The following is a 15,939-nucleotide window of genomic DNA, read 5'->3' on the forward strand; positions in this document are numbered from 1 at the left end:
TAATAAGTAAGAAGGGTTTAATAATTAGTTAATATTACCTCCGGCCTATTTATATTTTTAAATTACGAAACTATACTTAATTTTAATTCGCTAGTAAGACTACGTTAACTTAACTTAATAAGGCTTATTTAATATTATACTCGCTTTTATAAATAATAAAAAGCTTAATATTTTTATTTTTTATATAATAAGATATTATTATCGAAACGGCCTAACGAGTAAGGAGCTATAAAAAGACTTTAAGACCGACTTTTAAAACTAAGAAGTAGAGGACTTTTTAAAAATAAAAAGTATAATTCTTAAGAAACTAAGAGACTTTTTTATAAATAATAATATTAATTTAATAATTAAAGATCGTAGTTAAATAGTAAAAAAGATCGCTAGCGCCCTTAATACTTAATACTTCTCTACTTAGACTTTTAAAGAGATCGTAGCTTATTATAGTTATATTAAATACTTTAATATATTATATTACGATCTTTACTTCTTTTACTTATTACTCCCATAGTTAATAAATACTAATAATCTTATTTAATAAGCTAAAGAGATAGTAAGGGAATCTGTATAACCCTAACTTACTTAATTTTAGTAATTAAGATTTTAACCTTAGCCTCGTTATTAACTAACTAACTTACTACCTCTCTAAAAAAAAAGAGGAAGAACTAAAAAATAAAGTTATTATTACTTAATAACGAAATTTACCTTATTAGATATTATATTTTAATATAAAAACTAAAGACGATATTATACCTAATACTTACTAATTAATTAACCTCGCTAAGCTTTATAATAATAAAAATAAGTATAGTAATAAGAAATATAATATTTTTAATAAAAAACTTCGGATTTTTAAAGTATTATACTAACGAGTAGGAATTAGTAAATAATACTATTCTAGTGCTTTTTTAAATATACTTAAAAGAAGGGCGTTAACTTTTTACTTTAACTAACTTAATAATACCTCTAACCCGCTTAGCTTTAATATAATATATTAAAAGACTTAAGAATACTTCGAGCTACTTATAAGCTATTAAAACTACCTCGCTAAGCTCTATAACCTTTATTAATACTCTATAGTTTATAAGAACTTAAGTAAGTCGAATTAATAGATTTTATAAGCGCTAATTAATTATATTATAATCCTTTACGAGGTACTAGCTACCTAGGGATCTATTTTTAATATAAATAACTAACTCCTTTACTATATAAGTAGTATACTAAAATATAGACTTATTATACTTAACCCGGTACTTATATTTATTAATATCTACTACTAACTTAGTACTTTAATTAATATTATAGAGAGAGAGCGCAACCGTAATAAGTAATAATAATATTTTTAAAATAGTACTTATAATAAAGAGGTCCCCGCTACTTACTAAACCGACCGTACTTATAGTAGCTTTAATAAAAAAACCTAATTTAATAAGCGGAATTAACGTAGCCGTAGTACTATTAATAAAAAGTATTTTATTTATTATAAAACCGGCTATTAATTAACTAAGTACTTAAAAAAAGAGCGACGTTAAGTATATAAGAAGCATAAAGATAATAAGGAAAGAAATAAGAGATTTATACCGAGCTTATATTTATAGTTCCTCGCTTTTTATAAGGGAACCGCCCCTATTAACGATAATAATAATAATAATACTATAATTTAATACTTTAATAGCCTCGACTTTAATTATAAAAATAACTACGAGGACGAAGTCTAGATCTTAATAATATACTTTATAACTACTATTAATAATAAAACCCTTATAAATATCCTTACTACTTAGGTAATAGAGCATAGCCTTATTAATATTACTTTTATTAATAAGTTAACTAAGCTTATAAAATTAGTAACCTCTTTTTTATTAAATAAGAAGTACTTATTAAAGGACTTTTAAAGTATTATACTTAATACTAGCGCTATAGAATTCTTAACTATAAGCTACCCTTAATTCCTTATATTATAATAATAACGACCCGAAGTTATTTTTAATACTTTTAGAACTAATAAAGTAAGTATTTAATTTAGTAATAATAAACCTATAAAGTTATTAAGATCTACGGTTATTAGTACCCTATTTAGTAATATTATTTTTTACGTTTTACTAATTAATACTCCTTTCTTATACTACCTAAGGGATATAAATAAGCTAAGAGTATACTTTAATAATATTAATAACTTACTAATTAAAAGAGATATTATAGTACTTATTATTTATAAATAGGGATACCCTTAGCTTTTACTCCTTAATAATAAGAAAGCTATTACTAACTACTTAATAAAAGGTAAATTATACTACTTATATCGGCGCTTTAGCTACTCTTTAGTTCCTCGTTTCCTAAAGCTATTTTAGTGATTTAATAATAATATAGAAATCGTAGCCCTTAAGAAGCTTACGAAAATTTATTAATAATACTAACTCAACGCTACTACCCCTAGCTAATTTAAATTTACTTTATAAAATAATTACGATTTTAATTATAAAATTGTAATTAACGTAATATACTTAATAGATTATAAGGGTACTAACTAACTAATACTTTACGTCGTTAATATTACTACTTCTTTTTAAATAATAAGGTTTTTTATGGATATAACTACGAAGTATATATAAAAGGCTCTTTAGCTATATTAGATCGACATCTACCTCGGTTTATTAAATTAGATTATTATAAATATTAATAAGAACTTTAGCGCCGTAGAGTTTAAATTTTTTATTAAATCTATATTTATTAAGGTTAAAAAAGTACCTATCGAAGCTTATAACAATATTAATAAGGCTAAGAAATACTACGCAGTACTTAAAAAGATATATAATATTATTTAAAATAAATACTTATTAATAAGCACAGAGGCTATACTTTAGGCCGTAATTAAAATAGTTAACGATATAATTAGCCTAAACGGCCTTGTTCTTATACTCCTCGTTTTTAAAGCTTTTTTATATATTTTTAACGAGTTTCTACTATTACTAAATATTACTTAATATATAGAAGTAGTTAAGAAAGTAATAAGGGAAGTCCGTAAACTTTATATTAATAAGTAAATAAGCGAGGCACTAGCTATTTAAAACGGACTAAATATTTTTTATATTATTAATCTATTACTATAGTTAGATATTAAAGTTTAGTAAGAAAGTAAGAAATAGAAAGGCCTATTTAAGCTCGTTTTAATAAATAGTACTACTTATGTAATAAAATTACCTCACGGCTTAATAAGCTTCTAAGCTATTATAATTAAACCCTAATACTTAGAAAAGGTCGACCCCGAGCTACTAACTATAATAATAAAGCACGTCGACCGCTTACTAATCCTTATAATTAACTAATTAACTAATAATAACGCCGTTATAAACGAAGTCCTTAATAAGATCGTTATCGTAATTAATAATAACTTTTTATTATAAAATAAGAGAATTAGAAGAATATTAATACGGCGCGGCTATAATAATACTTTTATAATTACGATTTATTTTATATTTAAAAAGGAGGTAAATCTTAAGCTAATTATTAAGCTCCGTAATAAGGGTATTATTACTACCCTAAGAATACTTTTTATAAAATCTATTAATAAAGAGCTTTTAGGATTAATAAAAAGAGGGGTAATTAAATTTATTTAACTTAGCCCTAAATATAAAAATATAAAGATATTTAAGTCTCGATTTATTAATAAAATTAAGAACCTAGGACTTAACCTTATTAAAAAGTCTTATTTAGTTATATAAGAGTATAATAATAAGGAGAAAAAGGAGATCTTTACGTAGTTATTAATAATTTAAAAAACTAATTAATATTTAATCCTTACCTTAGCCCCGACCCTAATTTAAAAAAGCTATGTTATTTAGCTACGAAATATTACTTCAATATATATATAATCGAGCTAACCTCTTTATTATAAGGTTTTTATTTAATTATTAGCTTAGATCTATTATTTATATTCTAAGGGCACTATTCTATACGTTATATAGCTACTATATAATCTCGTAAAATCTAATACTTATTAATAAGTAATATATAGTAAGTATTATTTAAAAATACTCTAGATAATAATATTTACGTTTAATCTATACTTATTAATCTTAATAAGAAAAAGCGGATTATTTAATATTATTAATATATAGACCGATAATACTATTAAACTATTAAATAAGACTTTTAGTTAAAAAAAAAAAACTAAGCTTAAGCGTACTAAACTACTAGCTAAATTAAAATAATAAGTATTAGCTAACGAGCTACTTATTTTTAATAGCGGGATTATCTTATTAAAAAGTATTAATATAGTATTTAAATAGAAAAACTAAAAGAAGAAGCTTAAGTAGGTTAACCCCTTAATATTAAATATTGTTACGAAGGTAACTTTGTTTACCTTATTATTCGCCTTATTATCAATATTACGTAAGCAAACTATATACCATATTAATCTACGATTTCTGTAGATTATTATAGGTATTGATTATGTAAGCAATACTGCTTATATAAGCTTACGTGAGCAATGGAAAGTACTGGAAGATAACTGAATAATCTGGAATTTACTCGAGGCGGAATTACGTACTACGATTACGCATTCACTTACGTATACGCTTATTAATTATATCATAATTAATAAGCAATGGAATATTCTAGTAGGAGGTTTCTATGCCTATATGTAGGCGTGTATTTGCCTACCTAGACCTTTCGTTAAGCAAGCAACTTCTCATATAGTAATTCAACTATATTACTCTCTTTACTACAAAAACCTCTTTTATATACGCTTATTTCCCCTATATTCATATATTCTTGCTTCTATATGAATATTCACTTTTCATATTCTATATAAGAATATCCCGCATTACCTCGTTAAAGCTATACGTGCTAGAAATATTAAATAATAACTTATTAAGTAATAAGCTCGAAGTACTTATATTATATTAATTTATTAACTAAAAGTAGCTTTTAATACGTCGTTTATTACTTAATATTAAATAGATCCGTTATTTCCTAACTATACTATACTAAACTATTATATTAAATAGTAAATAGATTACTTAGACCGAGGGCTTATATTCGTATTATTAGATCTAACTATAGCTAAACTCTTTATTTTTATAGATAGGTTATTTATAAATAACGCTAATTATACTTTATAATTAGGTTATATTATTATCTTTATAAATAAAGAATAAACTAACGAGAGCTTTATAATTAATAATAATATTATTTACTATAGCTTTATAAAAAGTAAAAGGATTACCCGGAGCGTATTAGTATTAGAGGTTTATAAAATAATTATAGGTATTAACGTCGCTTATACTATTTTAACTACCCTAGACCTTATTATTAAATAACTTAACGTTTTAAAAATCCTTATTATAATTTATATAGATTTATACTTATTATATAAATACCTTATTAAACTAAGTATTACGAAAAAAAAGCGCTTTATAATAAATATTATAATACTTAAGTAATTATATAAACGCTACGAGCTCTATAAAATCCGTTAGATTAGTAATAACGATAACCTAACTAACGGGTTTATAAAGAGCATACTAAATAAGTCCTTCGAACGATTCGTTAGTAAAGGAATTATTATAATTAAAATAAAAAAATAAGTAATACGTAATTAAAATAGTAATATATTATAAGTAATAAGTTATTTAGCGAACGTATATGCCTCTCGGGCTTTAATTTAAAAAGAAATATACGTATTTAGGGTATAATTAGATTAATAAAAAGCTTTTTTTTAACTATATTAAATTCGACGATTTCTAAGGAGTTTAAGTATATAAATTATATATATTAAAAAATTAGGAAGTAATTAGAAAGAGGGGATATTAAAATTTCTATATAAATAATTATAATAGAAGCTATACTAAAATTTTAATATATAGCTTTAGGTACTTCTAAATAGGGAATTAACTATAAATTCTATTACTAGTTCTTACTAACGGGGGACCTAGCCCCTATTCTAACCTTTTTTATTATAAAAATAGAAGATTATTAATATTAGATTACGAGGTAAAAAAGGGGCCTTATTAAGTAGTTAGGTAGGGGTAGTAGGTAGGTAGTCTAGGCCCGTGCAGACGGACCCTTCTACCTACCTATACCTACTGAGGGACCGCGGGCTCTGCCTACGATCTTCCCCTCCTATATACACGCAATAGACCTATACTGACCTATTGACCTAGTCGCGACCAAAAGGTCTGACCTGCCTACGTGTATACTAACATACATAGTCGATGAAGTGGTGTTCGACCACGACTATTGGGTTGATCAACGTCAAGGCCCAAGTTGAGCAGCATCCTCAGCATATCGAGCATGTCCTTGGATCTGAATTCGGTATTGATTCGCCAGCATAATTCGTGAATCAAATTCTTGCCTTGGTAATCTGTGTCATGAACGTCCAGACCTAGACTCACGAGGAAATCCAAGGTGGAAGGACCAGGTTCCTGCCGACTGAAAGAGGCCCGAGGCCCATTCTGTGACCTGACTACCTCGTGTAGAAGGGACCTCCCCTCAAAGTCTCGAGTTTTCAATAAGGCACCCCTGTCTAGTAGCTTCATGATTGTGTCTTGCAGTTCAGTCTCTGAGCTGGAGGCCTTCCCTGAGACAGCCTGAAAGAGAATTGTTGCGCCATTCTTGTCTCTTGTATTGATATCCACGCCGGCTTGAATTACCACGTCCAACAAGTCGAAGACTCGTGAGTTCCGAGAGAACATGGCGTCCAAGGGCGTTTGTCCAGATTTGTTTCTCAAAGTCAGGTCTGCGCCAGCGTGTAAGAGTGCTTCTATGACTTCGGGTTCTGCGTTGTAGGATTGCAAGGCAATGTGCAGAGGGCCATTGCCGGCATTATCAACAATGGTGCAGTCTGCGCCGTACTCGATGAGCTTGAGAGTCGTGTCTGTGTGGTAGTCGTCAAGCGAAATGAGAAGCGGCGTTTTCCCATTAGAAGTGGCCTTGCTATTGATATCGGCCTTACCGGTCTCTACGAGAAGAGACAGAGACTCTGCCATCACCTTCCCGTGAAGGGCAGTGCATCCATCGCTATTGACGGCATTGACATCGACGCCTGCGTCAAGCAGAATTCTCACCCATACGGGATTGCCGGTTGTTATGTGCAGCAGAGAATCACCAGAAGGAGACCGATCGTTAATGTCGGCCCCCTTCTCTATGAATAACTCTAGCAGGCTCTTGAGCTTATCTGGCTCGGCATCTAGAGAATACCCTCTGCGACACTGTTCGAGAGCGGCGTACAAAGGTGTGATTCCAACAATTCGATTCCGATCAGTTTCATCACGAGACAGGAACATTCTCATGCGGCCCATCCCAGCAAATTCGTCATAAAACTCGCATCGGATTGTTGGGTCCGCTCCTTCATTGAGGAGGAGCTCGATGGTCTTGATTTGAGCACGCTGGCTTGCCATGAACAGAGGGGTTCCGCCATGGACCTTGCGATTGATATCAATCTCGGGAAGTTGGAGGATCCGTTGGACTAAATCGTGCCGGCCCGATCCAGCAGACCAGGCAAGAGCTCGATGGAGGGATTCTTCATCTTTGAGAAAAGGCAAAAATGCATTCAGGGCCTCTAGATGTCCGTTCCTGCAAGCATACTGCATTATCAAAAGGTCAGCGAAACGATCAACAGATATGTAAGCACGTAGTCAGCAAAGACGTGGTCACTCACCATCAGGGGTGTATGTCCATCGATCGAGGTGCGTTTCCACACCGACGCCTAGGGTTTTCCCTTGTCTTCTCAGTCAAGGGATTCACACCAGCGCTAAGGAGGACTTTGACGACCTCGGGATAGTTTTTCGAAGCGGCCTCGTGCAACGGCTTGCGACCACTACTAGTCTCATCATGATCGGGATTTGCACCAGCGTCTATGAGGACCTGAATAACGCCGGCCATCCCATTCGTAGCAGCCCACCATAAGGGAGTCATTCCGTGAACGTCAACCGCGTCTATCTCAGTCTCGGGAGACAAAAGAAGATGTTTTGCGTATGCAGTGAGCCCATGCATTGCGGCGATATGGAGGGGCGTTATGCCAGATTTTGCATTACCGATTGTGAACCACTGAAGTTTAGTCCAAATGTCATGAGAATCCGGGCCACGCATGAGCTTGTCCAGTGCCACATTGATTCCGGTCTGATCATGGCCCGTGGCCGTTGATCTAGCAATATGGATATGCCAGTTATCCAACGCATAAGCTAAAAATGGATACCTGAGCTTCAGTTTGACAATTGGAGTGTCTTGTGCCTCTTTGCCTTCGCCGAAGACCCCGGAGAGAAGATACGCCAGACATGCTGAGCCGAGGCAAGCATGCGTGTCTCCACAGCGAAGTACCGGGTAGCCGTTATCATATGATGATCTGGTCGTACCCTTGAGGTACTCTGTAAAGGAATGGTGGATCACACAGACGGTTTCGTCCGGCAAGATTTCTAAGAGAGGGCCACACGCAGCCCTAACAAGGTCTTTGGTGCCCCTCAAATCATGAGCCACATCGTTGTATGTGACGTCAATCATCTCAGCTATCTCGAGGAGCCTGAGAGGACGGGTCGCATGGGTAACCCACTGCAGAATCAAACGTTGAATCGCGTCGGGCACTCTTGATCTGCGGGAGTGTTCGTTGAGTAAGTCGGTGTACATCTGGTTCATGTCGGCTGGCAAAGAGGCGAGAACTGCCTTGACATCGGCCCCTGCCTCGAGGAAAGAGTCCATGGCCAACTTGGCATAAAGGAAGAGGCCATTAGCCCGACCTGGAATGGCCGCCTGGATGAGTTGTCGATCATGGTCGGAGATACCTGAAACATTCAGCGCCTGTCGCACAAATGTCGAAACATCGGCATCGACTACGTTCTCTTGAAGACGAATCTGATTGCATTTGGCATGTCGTAGAGGACCCTCAACGGCGGGAACCGGACGACTTGTGACGAGGACTTTCACTTTCGAAGGATTCCAGTTGCCAAGCTTGGCCAGTGCCTGTAGAAAGATATCGTTGCCACGATCCATTTCGTCGAGAGCATCAGCAATGCAGTAGACTCTGCCAGGCAGTCCCGAAAACGCCAGTCGAAGATCGTCCCACAGGTCTTGCATCGACATAGTGGCGAGTAATCGAGTTTTGTCGCTATACTTCTCCTTCACCACATACCCTTTCAAACGCTTCTGGAGTGGTGGGCTGTATGCCAAGACCTGGTCAAGCCAATCCCTGAGAAGTGCAGCCGGTTCATGGTTCGCGTCAATGATTTGTCGAAAGAAAAAATACAGTACCGGGCTCCCATCGTTGTTATCCGAGAGTTCCTTGATGATCTTCGAAGCCAACACCGACTTTCCAGACCCTGGGATCCCTTTGACCCATAGCAGACCGGTATCTTCGCTTTGTAGCCATTGCTTGTAAGAGTGGCTGGCCGTCAGCCAATCTCCTGTGCCTTGGATGTGCGAACCAATGTGCTTGCGGTACTCGCTGCTTTCGAAGTCGTATGAAGTGGGTTTCAGCCAGGCTCTGAGTTTCTGGATAACTTCAGGAGACTCGGGGAGAATTTGTTCGGGATTGTAGTTGCTGACATCGTCGCGGTCGATAATCACAGCATCATCTTCGCTTTGGGAAGACATCGCTTATTGGCGACGGAATGATTCCGAAGAACCTGCCTGACCTGAGAAAGCAGTGAGCCGAGGACAGATTCGAGAAGGTGATACTGATGTAGATGAGGGGAAACTTGATGACGAGATGATATACTGATCATCTAGCAACGCTGAACAAGGGCTAATGTGTAATCAAATAGAGAATTGCTGAGATTCTTATGACTCACATCATCGAATAAGGCGACCAGGCAGCTGCATATCAACCGGATTGAGCTGTTGCCTGCGTGTATACTCCCTTAGTAAGCGGGTTAACCAAGGCGGCTGCTCCCCGTAAGCTGTTGGTTCCACCACGGTTGCCTGGTGGGATCAGCAACAATGGAAAGCAACGCCTTGGCTGCAGCCTTCCGATATTGTTAGACACAGCGATTGTTGTGTGAGGGGGAATGGGCTGATGGGTCGCAACTGTCTTGCCGCAATTGGAAAGTTGAAGTACCTAGTTGACTTATTTCTTCGTGTTCTATCTCACACATAGTAGGTAAGCATGGATGGCATCTGAATCATTTCCAATCCGATTTTGTACTGGAGACTGGCCATATCTTCCCCAAAGGAAAGTCCAAAAGCCAAACAGAAGGTGGAACAAATTCATGAACAGGACTTGAAGACCGTTTCATCGGGGTCAAGGGACTTCTTGAGAAACATGGAGCGTGGAGACTGCCGAGCCTACGTGATACTTCAACAGAAGACACTGGCCCTACCTACGGGGGAGGGCGGGGGGGAGGGACTTCAACAGATCCCATCCAGGGTGTGTGTATGGTGTTCCTAAGGGTCATATGCACCTACCGGAAAGAGTATATTGCAGCCCTGCATTTAGAACCAATTGACCTCAATACATTGTGGCTTCCTCTTCCATGTTTTTCTTTTCAAGATGCTCTTCCTCTGAACATATATGCACACTCTTAACGTCAGAGTAAAAGAGATTGAGAACAGATATTTGAGCAAAATAGAGGAAAACAAAAAGACCTTGAGCAAAATTACTACTCGAGGACTTGTACAGACAACAAGCATACTGCTTACATAAGGGTATAGTCCTAACAGAGTTTGCTCATACGAAAGAGGTACGGGTCAATGTTAAAACCACCCCCCCCCCCCTTTCCCTCCCCTGTTATCGGATTGGAAGTCTAATTCGACCGCGGCATATAGCCGACTGCGCAGGGGCCAATTAGGGGCCCTATTTACGATTATCGTAGCTAGCCTAACTTACGGTTAGAACCTCCTTTTTATACTTATACAAATATTTATATAGTTTAATTAATCTCTTCGTTACCTATAGTTCGAACTAACTACCTTATTATAGGGATATTAATATTAATTAGTAATTAAATTCTATTATTGTAAATTGGTAAGGTATCTCGCTACGTAAAAGAGACGACTTTTTAATACCGTACGGAATAAGAGACTCGTACTAATTAACCTTACGAAAATAAATAAAAAAAGAGGTAATTCTTAAATACTGTACGGAATTAAGTAATCGTAGCCCTTTATTATTTATAAGAGGTCGACGTTTATTATATTAAACTACGTTAATTAATAGAACTACTTAAGCGACTAGTTTTTTTATTTTTACCCCGAGTAGCTTTTTTACTAAATAACTTTTTTTATAGCTAGCCCGCAATTAGAAATTAACTAGTTAAATTAGTAAAAGGAAATACTTACGTAACGACTACTTACCTAATTAATTAGCGCAACGAACGAGCTTAATAATACGGTATAAAAAAGTACTATACGATTAAAAAAGGGGATCTTTAAATATAAATATTTTTACTTAGTAGCGAAGGTAACCCTATAAGAGTTATTAAGCTAAGAGATTTATAATATATAGAAAAGTTTATTATTACGGGGATCTTATAAGTACGCCCTTAAGCCCGCGATTTAAATAACTTTTTTATAGCTCCCTTAACTACCCCCCGGGTATTACTTAGGAATATAGTATAGGGGACGGTTTAATAAAAGAGGAGGGGATTTAGAGGTCCTAATAATATTGAGTTAAGAATATTACGGATCTCGGAGATTAACTTAAAAAGAAGGCGGCTACCCTAAAATAGTCCTACGACCTCTCGCTAGAGTTATTATTAACTTAAGAAAAAGCTAAAAAAACGAGGATCTAAAAGAAAAGAAAAGAATCCTTTAGAGGGCCGCTAAAGGGCTTTTTTTTATACTAGCTCTCGGCGCGAGATTACTAATTTTGAGAAATCGGTAACTAGTAAAGATCCTAAGACTAATTACTATATTTTATTACGGTAATATAAACGTCTACCGCTACTATTATTAAAAAAAACTACTAAAACCTACCCTTTTATACTAAATAAAAAAGAGGATCTTAGTAGGTACGATAGCTAGCGATTTAAAAGGGTAGTAGTAATCGTTAAAAATAATAAAAACGAGAGTAGTAGCGAGATAGTAAGAGAAAGCGGGAATCTCTTAGACCTTAATAAATTCGTTAGGTAGTAAAAGCACGGATTTATTACGACTAGTACGCGGATTAAATATATCTTTATTAAAATTAAATATACTAATAATTATTAATATAAGTATAAGCTAGAGTACGACCCTTAGCGAGTTAAGGTAAAAAAGAAGAGGACGAAACCCGATCCTAAATAAAATCCTAATCCTTTATAAATAAGTAAATATTAACCCGGATTATTAAGGAACGTAAATATATAAAATCGTAAATTAGCCTAACGGCGAGCAAATTAACGCGGTATTAATCTATTTAACTAAGGTTTATAAGAAAAAGGGGCTATAGGGGTAACCTTTATTTTATAAAATCGTAAACGACCTTAGCTACTAGCTAGATAAATAGTTCGCGAGCGTAAGCCTAAGAATCGTAAAAGTAGTTAATAAATTCTTTTATAAGCGAGGGGTATTACTAATATAACTATAATTATAAAAACTATATAAAATACTAATAGCGATAATTATAAAAGAGGAATTCGTACTATAGAACTAAGCATAGGTTAATAAAGCGTATAATCGCTTTTACGAATTTAAAAAAAGGGTAAACGACCTAAATTTCCTCCCTATAATTACTAACGGAAATTTATTATTATAAAAGGATATATCGGGGTAAAATATAGTATTAGAAGTATAATAATCGATAATTCCGCTTATTTTGATTTATAACTTATTACCGCTATTAATACGAAATTCGGCGCCGATTAGCTAATAAAAAAAGAAGTAAACGACCCGAAGTTATTAATAATACGTAGCGACGTAGGGATCGTATATAAATACTAAAAATCTAGTAGCAAATACGAGGTAATTTATAAACTTTAAAAAGATCTTTTTAAAAAAGAAATTATACTCTGGGGGGAAGTATAAGGTCTTATAAAAAACCCTAACGATATTTTATAATTATTATAAAAAAGTCGGAATTAGGGAATACTAGTACTATTTAGTAATTAATATCGTACTTATAAGCAAAGCTTCTAATTATTACTACGAAGCGGTACGTAATCTCGATCGAAACGACTTTTTTAGTATAATTAACGTAATCCGAAGCCGCTTCGAGACCTATAATAAAAACCTAGAGCTCCTATTTAAGCTACGAGCGATTTTTTTTATATTTATAGCTAGGATAATAGAGGGTAAATCGTAAGTAAAGATCCTTAAAGGGCTTATCGATCGAATTAATAAGCTAGTAAAAACCTAGCTAAATAAGGGGATAAACGAGTAAAAAGTCGGATATTTTTATATTATAATCTAGCGTATACTAGAGGTAAAAATAACCTTATACTAGGTACCCGAAAACTATAAAACGCTCTACTTAAAGCTAAGATCTAGTTTTAATATTAAAATAAAAATACTGCGCTAAACCTATTTCTAAGTATATAACGGCCCTTATTAATAATATTAGGTCGATCGAACGTATAATAAGAAAGGAAAAGAGGCTAAATACGGTAATTGCTAATAAGGAGGCTAAAATTCGTTAAATAAGTAGAGATTTAACTTACGGGTAGGGTAATAAAAGAAGTAATACTATATTTATAAAAAAAATAGATATTAGTTAAGTAATTACTTTAAAGAAGAGCGTGCTAAATTATATGAATAATATAAAAAGTCGAGGGTAATAGATAGTAAAACTAGCCCTCGTTAGTTTAACTAATTCCTCGTTATATATAAGGGCAGATCCGGGGGTACGGAACCTAATAATAGTAGCTAAAATAGCGGCTTAAAATATATACTCCTTATAGGAGATTTAGAAAATAAGGAAGATCTTACCCCCTATACTAACGAATTAAATTATAACGAAATCGACGATATTAACTACTCTTTTTTCGCCCCGTTAGCCTTTAGAGGATATACGAGGCTAAATAAATAGAGGGTAGCGGAAGCTCTTAATAAGTAAGCTTTTATTTATAAATAGTAAGGGAAGGTCCCTTAAATAACGGATATAGAGGTAGCCGAAAGGGCGAATTTAATAATACTAAAGCCCATTCTCTTAATAAGTAAGGAGAAGACGCTATCTCTCTTAATATTTAAAAAAAAAGAATATAGTATTAAATAAATCTAGGGGTAGCTAGAGGGGTCCTTTTTATATTACTTAGATTACTTAAATACTAAGCTTATATAAGTATTCTACGCGAGTAAAAAGTACGGCCTAAATAATTTCTATAAGATTATCCTAAATACTAGGGTATTATAATAGTTAATAAGAGGAAAAGGGTAATTTTAAGCGCTATAGAAAATCGTACTAATAATATTTAATACGTTAATAGCGGGTATTACGAAGATTAGCTTCGGCTTAGGTAAGGAAATCGTCGCCCTAAGTATAATAAAAATAGAGACGTACTTCGGAACGATAACTTTCTATATCCTACTTATTAATACCCTATTTCTCCTATATTTAAAAAATATAGATCGACTAAGTATTATATTTAATAATACGAGGAATAAAATCTCTAGCCGTAAGCACTTCGAAATAGTTAAACGACGATAGGGGTACGCGTTTATAAAGCTTATTAACGATACGAAGTCGATTAATTACTTAACGAAAAGTAAGCTTAGACGACTATACTAGAGATTTAGCTACCCGTTAGTCGCGAGGCTATATAACTTCTTAAAGTATTTAGGTAATAATAATATTAAAATAGGGGCACTAGAGTAGTTAATAAAAGTATATTATTAATACTAAATAAATACGCAGAGCTTATATAAATTTAAATTTAAATTACGTAATAAGCTTAATTTTAATTAGGAGATCGTCGTTAATATCTTCTACTTAAATAGTCAACCGGTCCTATATATAATCGACGAGGCTATATTATTCTAAATAGGGTAATTCTTACGGGATCTATAAATAAAAATAATATAAGTAGCTTTATAAAAAAGCTAGATCGATATATACTAGGGATTGCTAAATAGTATTAGAATCGACGCTAGTATTAGTTTTAAGTTAGTAAAATTTAAAAAAAATGCGACGGCCTACGGTATATAGTTAAAAGTCGTGCCCGTTAAAGCGTATTATAATATTAAAAAAGTAAAAAGGGCGCACTAATAGTTAAAAAGAGCGTTTAAAATTATTAAAGAGGAAAATCCCGATTCTAATAACGACGAATACCTCTAAACGGCACTTAAATATTATAACGATACTATAAGGCCTAACGGGCTTATACCGACGCTTTTAATATTTAGAATATATTTAAGAACGACCTTAGCCTCGCTACTATTATTAAACGTAAGTTAGCGAGCTTAAGTAGTTAAAAAAGTAATACGGGTACTGCGCGAGGTAAGTATAAAAAAGTAAGTTAATAAGGTAATTACTACGTACAATAGGCCTAATATAGGGGTTAATTTAGATATACCCCTAAATTTAGATATACGAGTATAGTGCGAAATTACTTAATAATAAGCTAGGTTATATAAATTAATTTCCGTTAATAAGCGTTCTTACGTAGTTATGAGAGATCGTAATTAGCTACTCGAGGTATTAATTACGGTAGTTAGACTATATTATATAGATCCTATCGAGGTAATTTCTAGCTTATAAAAAGAAAAAGAGCTAGGGGAAGCTATATAACCCGTAGTAGAGGCATAAGAAATCATCCTTAATAAAATTATTATAGTAGTATTAATAAACGACGAGGAAGAGGAAATTGCTAAAAGGGTACTAATACTACTAGCAAGACGTCGCGGGAGACTACGATAGTAAGCACTAACGTAGCAATTTATTACTAACGACAAGGTAATTAATACCTTTTATATAGTAAAAGAGAAAGCCGATTTCGAGCTAGTAGTTAAACTACGTAAAAAAGGCGTAATTATAATTATTAAAAAGCCGTATAAGGGATTAGATCTTATTAAAGTAAATACTTTGCGTAATTAAGGGGT

General features: G+C 33.6%; 3 protein-coding genes across 3 annotated transcripts; 2 read left to right on the top strand and 1 right to left on the bottom strand.

Moving 5' to 3' along the window:
- Nucleotides 1-2,018: 2,018 nt before the first annotated feature.
- On the top strand, nucleotides 2,019-2,219 carry CLUP02_02935 (uncharacterized protein; the record flags this gene model as incomplete). The annotated part of the gene is made up of 1 exon (XM_049281963.1): nucleotides 2,019-2,219. A coding segment is annotated over one exon (201 nt), but the record flags the coding sequence as incomplete, so codon positions are not given.
- A 4,033-nt stretch (nucleotides 2,220-6,252) lies between these two features.
- CLUP02_02936 (uncharacterized protein) lies at nucleotides 6,253-9,582 on the bottom strand (the record flags this gene model as incomplete). The annotated part of the gene is made up of 3 exons (XM_049281964.1): nucleotides 6,253-6,303; nucleotides 6,393-7,572; nucleotides 7,700-9,582. The coding sequence occupies 3 exons, from the start codon at nucleotides 9,580-9,582 to the stop codon at nucleotides 6,253-6,255; spliced, it is 3,114 nt and encodes a 1,037-aa protein (XP_049139107.1).
- Nucleotides 9,583-14,314: 4,732 nt separating this feature from the next.
- Nucleotides 14,315-14,548, top strand: CLUP02_02937 (uncharacterized protein; the record flags this gene model as incomplete). The annotated part of the gene is made up of 1 exon (XM_049281965.1): nucleotides 14,315-14,548. A coding segment is annotated over one exon (234 nt), but the record flags the coding sequence as incomplete, so codon positions are not given.
- Nucleotides 14,549-15,939: the final 1,391 nt, after the last annotated feature.

This window comes from Colletotrichum lupini, chromosome 2, assembly GCF_023278565.1.
Source record: "Colletotrichum lupini chromosome 2, complete sequence".
Taxonomy (NCBI): domain Eukaryota; kingdom Fungi; phylum Ascomycota; class Sordariomycetes; order Glomerellales; family Glomerellaceae; genus Colletotrichum; species Colletotrichum lupini.